The following is a 14,810-nucleotide window of genomic DNA, read 5'->3' on the forward strand; positions in this document are numbered from 1 at the left end:
CTTGAGTAGGCCGAGGTTGAATGGGGCGAGATTATGCCAGGGCAGGGGTGCTAGTGCCTTCCAAAACGTCAGGCAGAGAATACCAGCTCTTCAAAGAAAGGGCTGGCGGTAGGGCTGTTGGCGTAGTTGGACACACACCGTGTTGACGAACGAACGCCCGCCCTCCGCTCTGCATCAGGCCGTGCTGTGTCGGCCGGCTGGAGGGGCAGGCTCTGCCTGCCGGTACTGAGGAGGGACCTGCCTGCGACGGCAGCGCCGGGCCGGAGGAGGTCCGGGGTCCGTGACCCGGGAGCAAGGGCCTGGCTCGCCCTTCCTGCGCTCTGAGGTGAAAACCCGGCCCGCAGGGGCTCCCCCGCCTTCGGGGGGGGGGCAGGCCCTCCTCCCCGCGGCGCCCACCCCCACAACACGTCCACCTTCCCCCGGGGCTGGAGCGGGGGGGCGGGTGGGCAGCGAGGCCCCGGGGCCCGCCCAGCTGGCGTCTGGAGCCGCCGCGGGCACGGCGGGGAGGCGGCACGGCGCGGCCCCGTGGGGCGGACTACACTTCCCAGCATGCCGCGCGGCAGCGGCTTCCCGGCGGAACTCCGTTTCCCTGCGCTCCCTGCGCGCCCCCCGCCCCGCCTCACCCGGCACTACACTTCCCAGCGGGCCGCGCGGCCCCGCCGCGGCCTCTCCCTCCCCGGACTACACTTCCCAGCAAGCCCCGCGCGGCGGCGCCCCCGGTGTCCCGCGGAGGGCGTGCGCGCGGCATGCCGGGAGCGGTAGTACCCCCGCGGCGTGCGCGCGCCGCGAGGCGGGCCGGGGCGTGTCCTCGGGGGTATATAGGCAGCCGGAGGGGTAGGGGTCTGCACTCTGCCGCCGCCGCCCCTGTCTCCAGCAGCTTCTATGCAATCTTCGGCCGTCACCGCTCCCCCCTGCGTTGAGCCCGCGCCGGCCTCCCCGACTAGGTAGGGCCGCGCGGGCTGGTCCCGGTCACGGTGTGTGCGCGTCGGGGTGGGGGTGTGGGGGCAGCAGGCGAGAGGGGGGGCGCTTTCGCGCCGCGGGGTGACTGGGGTGGGGGTTGGGGAGGGTAGGGGGCGGCGGGCAGGATTTCCTTTTGGGGGGAGGGCTGGGGGTGCTGGTCGGGCTCGTGCGCCTGCCCCCGTTCCCCCCCCCCCCCCCGTCCCGTTCCGCCCCCCCCCCCCCCCCCCCACCGGCGGTGGTACGTGCCGCCCCGTTCCTCCAGCGCCAGCTGGGCCCGCTCGGCTCGCGCGGGGCCACCACGTGACCCGTGCGCGGCTGCTGCCATCTTTGTTGGGGGCAGCCGACGCCGCTGGAACCCGCCCGTGGGGGGGAGGTTGGGGGAGGGGGAGCGGCGGGGGGTGGGTGGGTGGGTGGTCCTGCGGCGTCACGTGACGCCGGGCCGCCAGCCCGTGAGGAGCCGCCGTCGGGGTTTGGCGCCAATGGCGGGGGGCGGGGCCGGGGGGAAGGCGGGAAAGGCGCCCATTGTCTGTGAGGGGTTGGGGGGGCGGGGGGCCGGGGCCGCTGCCCGCCTCGCCCGGCCTTTGTTCCGCCCGGGGAGCTCCGCAACGCCGCCCCCGGCCTCCCTCTGCCGGCGGCGGAGGACCCCGGCGGCTTGTCAGCTGGCGGCCGGGGGCTGCGCGGCGGCTGCCCCGGAACGCTGCCGAGGAGCGGCTGCCCGGCGGGTGGCCGTGGCAAGCCCCCGGGCTCCCCGAGCTGCGCGGACGGGCGTCTTGGGCACGTCCCCGGTTTTCTGACTGGAAAGGCGGCGCGAAACACCCGATTTTGCGCTTTGCGGCTTGTTCCGTGCCGCAAGTTTGCGTGGGGGTAGCTCCGAGCTACAGGGCGCTTGTGGGTCAGTGGCTGCAAGCTGGCAGGGGTGGGTAGTCCCGGTTTTTAGGCAGCAAACCTGTTGGCCAGGCTTAGTCCGATGTAACCTGAACGCGAAAGCGTTTGCTTTCCTAACAGTCTTTCGTTCAAACAATAAACAAAACTGAAACTAATAGGTTTCTCCAAAAGACAGCCAGCAGAGCGAACCAGGGTGTGAACTTGCTCTAGGTAGCTGAACACCTGAAAGGAAGCACCAGTCCTGGCTTTGGCCTCACACCTCTGAGAGCTCAGTTCCTGTCACAAAACAGGTGGCCTGTTATAAACGCTTATTCAATATTTTGTTTGCAGAATGGAAGAGGAATTGGCAGCTCCTTCCACATCCACAGACAAGACGGACAGGTGAGATGGGAGTTGCAGCTGTCGGTTACTAAAGAACGCGAAATCCTAAGGGTTATTGAGTTAAACAAAAAGGGCACCCGTCAAGTGCGTTGTTAGGCTTGAAGTTTAAGAGATGCAGATGCTGTAGATGCTGAAAACTTGTGCTCACCAGTAGTCTGCACAAGTCTAGTGCAACAAAACTCTTTCAAGGACTGATAAATACGCAGATACCGGCTGTTGCTTAGGAGGCTCTCGATTTGTGAGTTAGTGCTGGGGAAGCATTGGGGAGGTATGAGTATGTGACTAGTAGCATGGAGTAGTACTCCTCTGTGGGCAGCTCCTCTTGTCCCAGTCCAGGGTACTGGACTGGGACGAACCCTCTGAAATGGAGCTGTGTGAGATGTGCTGAATTGAAACTAAGGCTTGCATCTATCATTCTTTTCAAATGCATCACGCTGTGCTATGAAGTCATAAATTGGATTTATTATTCTTTTTCTTGGCTTAGCTGGCATCAGAGTCTGGTGAAACACTGTATGGTAGTCAGTGTTGTATTGGTACGCAACTCTTAAAGTATATTCTTTAGCATCCTTTGTCATATCAGATTCTGATACCCGCTTCTTGCAGTGGTTGGTTAAAATTAACCTGTCTGCCCTCGGTCATCGGAACTAAAAGTTGGTCCAGATTTAAACAAACAAAACCAATCAACCCCCTCTGCCCCCGTAATTCCAACCAGTGTAAGGTATGCAACTCACTCTTACATAAAGCTGACTAGGTTTTGAAAGCTGGATACAAAATTGCTATGGAAACTAATAGAATCCTGTATTTGATTTATTTTTATTTTTCCCCCCCCTCTCCAGTATGGATGTGGATGGAGAATCAAAGAAACTATTGGGTTTAGGACAGAAACACTTGGTAATGGGAAATATTCCGGCTGCTGTTAATGCGTTCCAGGAAGCTGCAAGCTTACTGTGAGTAGTAGGAGGTTTTGTGTATTTTTGTAGGGCTTGGTTTTCAGCTTGACTGTACTGATGTGGCTTATAGAAGAAAGATCGAGATTTTTACATTACATACGCTGCTGTATTTATAATACAACCAGGGAGAGGACGAACTATTGAAACTAACTCAAGTGTTGGACAATACTGTAGTTGGTGTGCAGTTTAGCTTTTGTGATGGTAACTGCCAGCGCAGCTCCCTAAAGAGGAAAAGGGGTTTGGTATTTTATTTTGCAGTGTATGGTTCTGATGTCTGTTAATATGAAAATAATGAGATAGTGTTACTTGCTAGTAACTTGTTTACTAGTCTTGATCAGTCTCTGAGGATGATGCCTCCTTGGGTTTTAGATTAGTTTGCTTTGCTGGATGTTTGAGAGCCACATCTAGCTGAGAGGAGCGTTCATGATTTGTTTGAAACAATGGGAGGTGAGCTAAGAAACTGATTCTTCCTGACCAGGAATTTTTAGCTTTCAAGTTCATGTATCAAAACTTAAACTAGGCACAGGCAAGTAATTTTTCATTACTTTTGTAGGGGTAAAAAATACGGTGAGACAGCGGATGAGTGTGCAGAAGCTTTTTTTTACTATGGAAAATCTCTCCTGGAGTTGGCAAGGTATGCTAACAGTTTCTCATTTCATTAAGAGTCTGCCTGGCGTAACAGGATTTCACCCTTGTATACGCTGGGTCACAGGGTTAGACTAGAACTTCATAAATGCAGGGTTGCACTGGGTGGGATGGGCCACGGCATTGCAGCTTGTGCAGGTAAAACAGTGTTATTACAAAAGCTAAGGGATAACAAACTTTTGTTTCCTTTAGAATGGAAAACGGTGTGCTGGGAAATGCCTTAGAAGGGGTGCAGGTTGAAGAGGAAGGAGAAAAAGCTGAAGATGATTCTGCGTTACCGACTGTTGATGGTATGTAAAGCTGTCTGCCATGTCATGGAGGCACCAAGCTGTGTTTTCTTGTCTAAACAATCCAAGTTCAGTCCATTGGTATCTTAGGTGGCCTGAGTTACTCTGTTGAAACTCTTAGCAGCCTGAATGGACTTTTTTTTTGTTCTTCTAATCTTGCTTAAAGATTGAACAAACCTCTAAAACTTGTGCAAGGAACTGGTCACTGAAAGCATGTGTAAACGGTCACCAGGTGTCTGTGACCTGAAACACTGCATTCAAACTTGCTTTCTTAAGCTTCACAGTCAACTTGAACTGCTTTGTAACCTTGTAGCAGTACACTGTGTGTAGTAGGACAGGTCAGTCTCTCTGTAAAAAGTCCAAGGACAGCATTTTATACTCCCTGCAGCTGGAGATAATACAGGAATTCCTGTCAATCCAGTCTATTAAAACACTGGCACCTCTTGCTTAGCTGTGACTAAAAATGCTAGCGCGCAAAACTGCACACTGCTTGAGCGGCTGCTTGCAATAATGCAGTCTGGGGAAGGGGAAGGGATTTGCTTAGTTCAAGTTACTATGTTGGTTGTGTCCTAATTCCTTGTACTTTGAAAATGGAGCTTTTAGGAATGTCATCTAACTTGATGACAAACCAACACACTGGAGGGTCTGAGGGTGGTATTGTCAGTGCCCATTAATGTCTTTATCACTAAACTCGAAGAAATGTTTATGCTTCCTCAATCATGTAGAAGAAGCAAGGGAGGAGTTGAGAGAACAGGTATATAACGCCATGGGGGAAAAAGAAGAAGCCAAAAGGTCTACAGAAGAGTCTCCAGTACTATCTGAGAAGGAAATCAAAGAGGAGGATGTTGAAATGAAAGAGATCACAGAAGAAAAACCAACAGAAGAAGCAATTGCTGACAAGGATGTAAAACTTGAAGAGGCTGAAGAGAAGATGGAGGTTTCTGTGGAAAAAGAAGTAGCTTCAGAAGAGCAGAAGCAGCAGGTAGCTGTGGAAAAGGAGGCTATGAAAGAGGAGGCAGCTGTGGAAGAGAAGGTAGTGGAAAAAGAGCAGAAGATGGTCCCTGAAGACAAGGTAGCAGAGGCAACTGAGGAGGAGGAGAGAATGACAGAAGTGTTGGACAAGGAGGCGAAGGCAGCTGCGGAAGAGGCTGAAGCTGGAGAAGAGGCTGTGGAAGAGAAGGGAGAGGCAGGAGAGCAGACAGCGGAAGCAACAGAAGAAGAGCCAGCTGTGGAAAAGAGAGAGGCTGTAGAAGGGCAGGCAGAGGCAGCTGTGGAAGAGAAGACAGTAGCACAAGTGACAGCAGAAGTGCAGGCAGCAGTCACTGTGGAGCAGAAAGAAGCTACAGAAGGGCAAGTAGAGGCAGCTGAACAGAAGAAGGTGGAGGAGAAACAAGAGCCAGTAGAGACAGCTACAGAAGAGAAACCAGATGAATCTAAAGAGGCAGAGTCCTCAAAGGAACCTGTGCCCACAGAGGGCAAAGAGCCATCTAATAACGTGGAAGAAAAGGCTGAAGTAGCTGCTAAGGTAGAGAAAGAGGAAAAGAAAGATGACCTGATGGAAGAGGGTGAAGGTGCTAAGGTAGAAAAAGAAGAGAAAGATGGCCTGATGGAAGAGGGAGAAGGTAACAGTGAGAGGAGAAAAGTACTTGTGGGTGGATGACTTGATGGATTTGGCTAACAATGGGTAAAAAGTGTTCCATTCAGAATTTTCTGTTTGCCTTAGAATAAGGAAAAGGCACAGTAAAGGGGCTCTTGAAGGATTTTACATCCAAGTAAAGTTTCAAGGAGTAGTGAACAGTCTCGGTTTCTCTAGACTAACGCTTAACTAACTGCAAAGCAAATCTTACTTGAAAGCAAACTTACAGCCCTGTGAAATGTGTAAGTAATGGCTAGGCTGGTGGAGAATACTGAATGGATGTTCACTTGCATGCATCTGGGTTTATTGCACTAACCTTCAAATAACTTGAAGCACAAGTTGCCTCTGGTTATAACCGTGTTTTATTTTAAAACAGTGGAGCAGAAAAATAAGAACAGCTGAATACATAACAAAATAGTAAATCTGCTTTTGATGGGGGGAAGGAACTCTCCATTTGAGTCTTTGTGGTGGTAATTACAAGTGAGGATTTGGTTGGCAAATCTAAACTTAATTTGCCCTGAAACCTGAAGGCTTATTGCTACTATCTAGTATAGTCTTCCAGCTACCTAGCTTTTTGTGCCATTCTGCTTCCCTGCTTCATTATAGCTGTTTTCAGGATTATGTGAAAGTAACTGTCGTGGTCAACATTCTTCTCATACTGAACCCAAAACATAGCACTATACCAGCTACTAGGAAGACAATTAACTATCCCAGCTGAAACCAGGACAGTAACCTAGTAAAACTTGTACACTTTGCTGAAGTATTACTTGCGTGGTCTTAGTAGGCCAGTGCTTTCTGTTGCACAAGTTAATTGATGAGCTGATAATTGAAACTTTGCTTGTCAGTAACTCAGCTTCACAGGAAGAGCCTTATTTTAGGAGTGGCAGATACGCAGACTAAATAGTTCTGGACACTGAAAGGATTTGTACTGCTGGGCACAGTGAACACTCAATGGTGGAGCAGCTGCCTAACAAGGTGTCTGTCTGGATAGAGTATAGTGCACATAGAGTAGTTATCCACTCCTCATCAGGCTGAGGAAAGGCTGTTTATGTACACATACTGCTGCTTTTTTTCCCCAACCCTGTTAGTGTGAGGACACTCTTGAACATCCTGGTCTGGTGCTGTGTCATTCTAGACTCCTCCCACTATTTAAATTTTAACTTTCTAATATCTCTTCTGTTTTACCTTTGATCGAGCTGTCCTCATACTCACAGGTTTGGCCCTCTCAGTGGTAGGTGTGTGCGTTTTGGGAGTTAGATTAACGAGCTCATGGGTTCTCTAGTGTCCATTCCATCAAGGTCCTCCTATTCTGGATATAGTCAGTGGTCATGATACAGGAATTAAGTGTGCAACTTTAGCACGCAAGTCAACCAATGCTCTAAATTTATTAGCCATACTCCTTCACATTTTCCCAAAATGTTTTCTACTGGTAGAATAGATCATGCAGTGCTCCTACACAGTATCAGAAGTCAAGTCAGTGCTACGCAGTAGCAGGTTCATTAATAACATTGCCACTTAAATGTCTGATGTGAGGAACACGAATTCAGAAACAGTCTTATTTGTATGCAGCTTGGCAGCCATCTTGCTGAAAACGCTTGTTATCTGTAGTGTGAAGTCCAGCAACTGACCTGTACCTCCAGGGCTGCTCAGGATCCTGTGGCTTCAGTGGGAGTTCACAGTGCATTTGTGGGAACTGAATTCTATGCAAGTTTCTGTTCTAGACAGTAGTCTACAGTGCCTAACAGTTTCAGCAAGATGGCTGCTGCTGCTAGGAATTTAATATATCTGTGCTCTTCTTGCATCCCACATCTAACCTGTCACTGGAAGGATAAGGGCTGGATGTAATATATTCTGCCATGTGAAGCAAGCGTAGTAACAACAAGTGTTCTCATTCATCTACTTCCCTTGTAGAAACAGAAGAATCTGAAGAGGAAGATAAAGAAAATGATAAAGCTGAAGATGATAAGGAGAATGAGCTGACAGTGGAAGACAAGGTGAGATTGCTGAGCTCTGATATCGGTGCTCATGGAAGAGTGCAGTATTTGTCTAAATGTCATATTAATGTCTTTATAAAAGCTCACTTGTATTTCATTTGGTCCTATGTAGGAAATGACTTTTGAAAACCAATATTGCCTAAGGAAGGGGCAGCGTTATGTGTAGTCCACCTTGTAGGATCTTGCTCAGCTCTGTAAACTTGGGCTTGTTTAGCTATGCTGAAACAAATGCTTGCAGTCTACTGATGAGTAATGCAGCCTGGTAAATGCAGGGGCAGGCAGGGAGAGTTGCTTTAGGTTGTCACTAAAGTTAGTTACTTGTAACACTTTATTCTCTGCTTGTTTTGTTGTTGTCTGACTACGCCTGTTGAATGTACCTGGTCCTGTAAGCCATGATTAGGATGGGAATTTAGTGGGAAGTGTAGTGCTGCTTAAATGTGAGGTGTTAATGTTGATGTAGCAGTCAAAACACCTGGAAAAAATCTGGAGCCTATTAGAGTGTGGTACTAAGCATGCTAGACAACTGTCTTGAAGAGAATATCTGTCACTTCTTCAGACTATTCTAACGAAGTCCAAAAGCTCATTTGAAGAAAAAAAAAAAGTGGAACATCAACTCCTTTATTTAGCTTTTGGTTCATATAAATAGCACCTTAAACAAAACCTTACTCTTGGGATAATATTGGTGCTTGGCACTCTGTTATTTCTGGGAAAAAATTAAGGCCGTATCAACTAAGAATGTAAGCTTATGTTCCACTTAAAACATTTTCACTGCAGGTAAAGTCTTGGTTGATGCAATAACCTCTTCTGCATGTGTGTTTGTTTTGGGTTGTTTTTTTTTTTTTACTTCTACTGCTAAACTGTTTGTCTTGAAGAAATCTGTTCCTTGACAACACTGCTTAGAAACTCAGTGGTGGTGTTTGATATGATATGTAACCAAGTCACTTAATCTTTAATGCATTTCTAGTCTTTACAGGAAAGTGAGGAGGATGAAATTGGAAATCTTGAGCTAGCCTGGGACATGCTGGAGTTAGCAAAAGTAATCTACAAGAGGTAAAGACTTAAGCCCTAATTTGGATATGTGCTAGAGAAACTCATTGTAAGTTGGGGAGTGGCATAAGCAATTAATGAATGTGGCATATTCTGATCAGGATTTGAAAACTACTTTTTTTTTTTTTTTCTTGATTTAGACAAGAAACAAAAGAAGCTCAGCTCCATGCAGCTCAAGCTCATCTAAAGTTAGGGGAAGTTAGCATTGAATCTGGTAAGTAATATTAATTCTCATGTACAAAGTGTTCAGTTCCACTTTCTGTCACTCTCTATTTTGTACTTTAAAATGAGCAGAGGTGAGTTAAGGCTGTTAAGATGAAAACAAAATAGACTTTTTCTAATTATGATAGTGCAGCCATGTGAGAAGCTTTGGAATCAATGGATGAACAAGTTGGTGCCTTAAAGGCAAAAGCTGCATGTGCAAGCGAAGCAAACCAAGGAATTGATTCACCACTTCCCATCGGCAGGCAGGTGTTAAGCCATCCGCAGGAAAGCAGGGCTCCATCACACCTAACGGTTACTTGGGAAGACAAAATGCTGTAACTCTGAACATCCTGCCCTTCCTTCTTTTCCCCCAGCTTTATATGCTGAGCATGATGTCATTAGGGTATGGAATATCCCTTTGGTCAATGGGGGTCAGCTGTCCTGGCTGTGTCCCCTCCCAACTTCTTGTGCACCCCCAGCCTACTTGCTGGTGGGGTGTTGTGAGAGGCAGAAAAGGCCTTGGCTCTGTCTAAGCACTGCTCAGCAATAACAAAAACATCTCTGTGTTATCAGCACTGTTTACAGCACAAAGACAAAGCATAGCCCCATACCAGCTACTATGAAGAAAATTAACTCTATCCTAGCCAAAACCAACACAACAGGATAGTCTGTGCTTTTCCAGAACAGTGAAAGCAAGCTTTGAATAACAAGTAATGCGTTACCAGATCAAAACCAGCCTTGTGTTCTGCTGTATAGGCAAGGTTTGGTTAGCTTCAGAAACTTGGGAGAGACTTTCCTTATCGAAGTAGTGAGTCACTGAGCTCAATAGGAGGTGTCAGTACCATGCCAATTCCAGAACATAAAGACTGCAAGTGAAAAATGGTTGACTTGCTTAGACTTCCCAAAATCCTAGGGTATGGTCAGGAAAGACTCTGTTATGCAGCAGAAAAAAGGGAGGGGGAAGCAAGCCCCAGGTTTGTGCCTTCTAATGTGTTTTACCTGCCCTTCATTTAAAAACGTGTTTTAATCTTGTTAAATCCAGAGAGAGTGTAATCTTTCTCTGTGGTGAGCAGTGGAAATAATCTGACGGGTTTCTGGACCAGGGCTACAAAATGAGGGTTGTGTGTTGTGTCACTAGAATATATTCAACGGAGAGCTTGACTGGAAGCTAGCAGGGGACTGTCCTTAGCTCTAGATGCAAGTTGCAGTTGTGACCAGTTACATTTGGGTCATGGTAGCAGGTAAAATAGTAGGATTTGTGTGCCTGGTTTTGACTTGGCTGCTTAGTTTGCTGTGTTGCAGTAAATAGACAAAGCACTCCTGAGAACACTAGAGGAACTGGACTCTAAACAGCCTTTTGTCACTTGATAATCTGAAAGCAGTCTGTCACTGAACTCAACTGCTGTATTCAATGGTGGTTCCATTCTCAGACTATATAAAGCGTAATAAAATATGGAGTAACTGAATAAGGGTTTAGATCTTGCTTGTTTGGGTAAATGAGTGTGGTTTGTAAAGACCATCCCTGGAGGTATTCAAAAAGCGAGTGGACAGGGTACTCCAGGGCATGGTTTAGGGGGCATGGTTAATGGTTGGACTCGATGATCTTGAAGGTCTTTTCCAACCGAAATGATTCTATGATTCTATGACCTTACATCTTTCTCCTATAGAAAACTACACGCAGGCTATAGAAGAGTTTCAGGCCTGCCTGGCCCTGCAGCAGAAGTACCTGGAGGCTCACGACCGCCTGCTAGCGGAGAGTCACTACCAGCTGGCGCTGGCGTACCACTACAACAGCCAGTTCGATGAGGCGGTTTTGCAGTTTGGTAAATCCGTAGAAGTCATTGACAAGAGGATGGGTAAGTGGGTTTCTAAAAGTGCCTAGTGAATATGAGAGCTTTCACTAGTCAAAGCAGACTTTTAAGTGCCCTAAAAGTAGTTAGGTATGCTTATTACCTTGCTGTGCAAATGTCTGTTGGTCTGAAAGGGGTAACAGGCTATACTGATACCAGAAAATTTGTTGAAACAGTGTGTTAGCAGATACTTGCCTCTGGATATTGATAATGGGACAGCTACTTTGTCTTGAGTTTTTTTGCCATGATAACTGTTTCATCCTAGCAATGCTTACTGAGCGAATAAAGAAGGCAGAAAGTGGGTCCCCTGAAGACGAGAAGGAGATTGAAGAACTGAAGGGACTGCTTCCTGAAATTAAAGAAAAGATAGAAGATTCAAAGGAGTCTCAAAAGAGTGCAAGAGTAGCTGAGCTGGCACTGAAAGCAACTCTGGTTAGTGCATCCTGTGGTTTCCTTTTAGCCAAACATTCTTCCAGTGAAACTTGAAGTAAACCAGTAATGGGAGGAGCTCAGGCTTGATCGTACAGATTGGGGGCTGGTGGTTGCTCACAAATGTTATGGGCTATGATTGTGAGAAGGAAACTGAGGCAGCTGACATCTAAAGAGAGCATATTAGTAAATACACTGACATTAATTGCTCCAAACTAAACTGGAATTTGGTAGGCTTCTAGAGCAATTTAATGTATCAGGACTGGAAATGATAGGTCAGCCAAATGTGAGAATGGACCGAGTTACATCTGTCCTGTGTGTAAGTGTGGAATGCAGTGTTGAGACATGAAGGAGTTGGGTTTTCCTGTCCCTTTCTAAAGTAGCATATATGGTCTCGCTTTATATGTTTTCTGTTTCTTCTGGTTTTCTTAAGGTTGGAACTACATCTGGCTTTTCACAAAGTGAAGACAGTGGTTCTGTTTCCACAGTAAGTTAACATGGATGCTGGTAGTCCCTGTTTGCTCTAAGGATTACTGTTTGCTGTTACTCATCTGTCAATGTCTGTCTTGTAATAGATTCCAGTAAGAAAAGCAGCTGATGGTGCACCTCAGTGTGTTACAGACATCTCTCACCTAGTCAGGAAAAAGGTGAGTCCAGAAATGACTAGTTGAACAAACTGTTTGTTAAAGTAGCACTGGCTTGCTCCATGTAATTGGATTTCTTGACTTGAAGCTTTTTTTTCTTAACTTGGTTCTATAATGGAAAAAACACCCTAAAAGTAAAACCAGAAATAGTGCATGAAACTCCTTTCCACTGGGAGCCAATCAGTCTGGGAACCATCCAGCCTCCAGACTATTTGTGACGGTTCAGCACCCCGCCTGACCCACACTGGTTTAACTTCAGAGCTGAATTGTGTGGCTTTTGCAGGCATTCTCTGAACAAGTGCCCTCCTCTGCTGGGGACCTGCAAGAAGAGCAGGCTGGCCTACAGATCTTAAGAAAAGGGCAAGCAACCAGGCTGAGTTGGGTTCCCTTCTTTGCAAGTGGAAATGGAGAATTGGACTTAATAAATAGCAAAGCCAGTCTAATGGTAGTAAGGATAAACTGCCTCTTAAAGAGATAATGCATTGAGCACTAGGTTCCTTTAAAGGTATATGCTTTTTCTAGAACTGTTTGCTAATATAACTAAAATTATCCCCTATAGGATCTTAGTTTTTATTTTGTATGCTGCTGTGGCACAGCCTGGCCTGTGTGTTATATTAGCCTCTTTCAGTTCAGGTTTGCTTGGAGCAACTTTGATCTGCTTTACACAGGTGATTGTAAGTGTCATAGAATGCCCTAAATCTACCCCCTTAACTGTTCCCTGGCTCAGCAGTTGCATGTTTCCTTGCCAAACAATAACTAAGGATAATTCAGCACTATAGATACTAGCACCTAAATAATGTCTTACGGGAAATCCTTTGTGGTTGAGACCTCTGCACCAAAGCTTCAGAGCTTTGGTTAAGTCTTAACACTTAAGTATTTATCTTGAACCTGGCAAGTAGAGGTTGAATAGATAACGTGCAATAACATCTAGATGCTAACTTTCTAAAAAATATTTAAACTTTAATTTGTACATAGTGAAGACTATAAACAATTTTGTCTTCAGAGGAAACCAGAGGAGGAGACTCAACAGGGAGACAATGAAGCTAAGAAATCTAAACCAGAACCGGCTGTCAATGGCGGTGGTGGTGATGCTGCCCCCAGTGGAAATGAGGTTGCAGAAAAAATGGAAGAGGAGGTGGGCAGCTGAGTCAGGAGTCTGTGCCATTATTATCATTATCATTATTATCATCATCTCTTTCTCCCCTTCTGTTCAGGCATGGTTTTGTGCCTGGTAGATGTACTGGTTTTATTGCCTGCTGGTCTTCACAAGGCTTCCCAGATGAGATGGGGAATGTTCCCCAGTTGGCAGGATGCATGTTGTACCATGGTGTCTGATGCGCTGTAGGCTGGAAAGACACCAGCTGTGGAGACTTGCAACCTGTGGGGTGGGACAGAAACATGTTCTGGGTGTTTGAGTTGGGCTGAACTACAGTGTGGGGCCTTTCCCCAAAGTATTTTTTTAATACTCCTGGGTTTTAATACTTATCACCTGGGCTACAGTTAACATCAATATTTTAGAATAGCATTGGGCTCTGAAGACCAGCAAAGCATGTGTAGTCAGTTCAGTCTTCAAATGACAGAAACCTTGAGCTCCTGCATGAATTGGTGCTGTAAGGCAGTGTCTTGTTTTTAAAAAACAAACCCTTTTCTTTTCTTTTAGACAGAGAAAAGGCCACAAGCAGAATCAGGGGCTGCAGTTGAAAGCACAGTATGATAATTCTTTAACCTTGGACACTCCTCTCCTTACAAGGAAAATGGTTTTGTATATAGTGTATTTTTTCACTTTTTGGCAACTTTTGTATGACTTCAATAAAGATTGTAAGCAAATAGTCCTTGTCTTGACCCTCCTCAGCAGGGGCTAGGGCTCGAGGCCTGTGGTTGCAGCTGTTGGCTGTGTTTGGTTTGTTCTAGGCTGAGCCTGGTGCAGGTGGCAGTGGCACCTCCCTTAGCCTGCAGCAGCCTAAGCACCCTGGGGAAGGCTGATAAGAGCTTGTCAGGGCACTGGGGTGCAGCGTTGGCTCTGCTCCACCTCCACCCCTTCATATCCCTGCGGAGGTTGTGGGGAGGCAGGGCGTGATGGCTCGGAGTCCCTGTGGGTGCTGGGGTGAGTCACTGCATCCCCTGGCAGCACAGGGGTCCCTGTAAGGAGGTGGGGATTTGGGCACAAGAGGGAACAGGGCACTGCAACCACTTGTGCTGTGCAGCCACTGCAGGCCTCTGGGTGATCCCAGTCTCAATTCTTCTATCTTCTCAATTCTTCTATCACTCCCACACCTTGGTTCAAAAGGGGGGGAGGGGGGGGCATCTACCACCCTGAGCACCTCTTGGTGCTTCCCCTGCCCTGAAATCACCCCCAGGGAAAGGGTGCACTGCCAGCGCTGCCCACAGGGAAGCAGGCTGGGACAAATGTGTGTGTGTGTGTGTGTGTGTGTGTATAAACAGGCCAAGAAGCAAAGAGCAACAGGCTGAAGCCGTTTATTAAACACCCAGCATGGCCTCCAGTGTGGGGGAGGAAATCTTGCCATCGGTTTTGCTGCTTCCCAGGTCTGAGCTGTGAATGCCTCCTGTCAGGCTTCCCCTAGAAAGGGTTTGTGGTGGGGATGTGCCCTGTGGAGACAGATGCAGGGAAAGGGGAAAAAAAAGTGATTGTGCCTCTCTCTGTCCCCCCTGCTGCTCCCCAAGCTGCCCCAGGGAACAGGATGAAGCACCTCCTCTGTGTGTGGACACTGTCCTGGGGCGAGGAGCAGCTCCATGGCTGTGGGCTTTGGGCTCTGCCTGTGCTGCCCATCCCCTCCCTGCCTGCTCTTGCTGCTGCCGAAATGCTGAGAGCCCTTCTGGTCCTGGGAGGGACCCCACATGTTTCCTCCCCTGCCCCAGTGATAATTACACAGCTGGTCC

At 47.6% G+C, this 14,810-nt stretch overlaps 1 protein-coding gene across 2 annotated transcripts; it reads left to right on the plus strand.

Annotated features, from left to right (window-relative positions):
- Positions 1-757: 757 nt before the first annotated feature.
- On the plus strand, positions 758-13,741 carry NASP (nuclear autoantigenic sperm protein). Of its 2 annotated transcripts, XM_052800507.1 has the most exons (15): positions 758-944; positions 2,176-2,226; positions 3,063-3,173; positions 3,730-3,810; positions 4,014-4,111; positions 4,834-5,730; positions 7,656-7,738; positions 8,703-8,788; positions 8,926-8,999; positions 10,657-10,845; positions 11,105-11,271; positions 11,702-11,755; positions 11,844-11,915; positions 12,916-13,047; positions 13,573-13,741. In XM_052800507.1, the coding sequence occupies exons 1-15, from the start codon at positions 883-885 to the stop codon at positions 13,624-13,626; spliced, it is 2,211 nt and encodes a 736-aa protein (XP_052656467.1). In that variant the 5' UTR covers positions 758-882; the 3' UTR covers positions 13,627-13,741. The 2 variants fall into 2 exon arrangements, with proteins under 2 accessions (XP_052656467.1, XP_052656468.1); XM_052800508.1 differs by lacking the exon at positions 12,916-13,047.
- The last annotated feature ends 1,069 nt before the right edge of the window (positions 13,742-14,810 follow it).

This window comes from Harpia harpyja, chromosome 11 (genome assembly GCF_026419915.1).
Source record: "Harpia harpyja isolate bHarHar1 chromosome 11, bHarHar1 primary haplotype, whole genome shotgun sequence".
NCBI lineage: Eukaryota > Metazoa > Chordata > Aves > Accipitriformes > Accipitridae > Harpia > Harpia harpyja.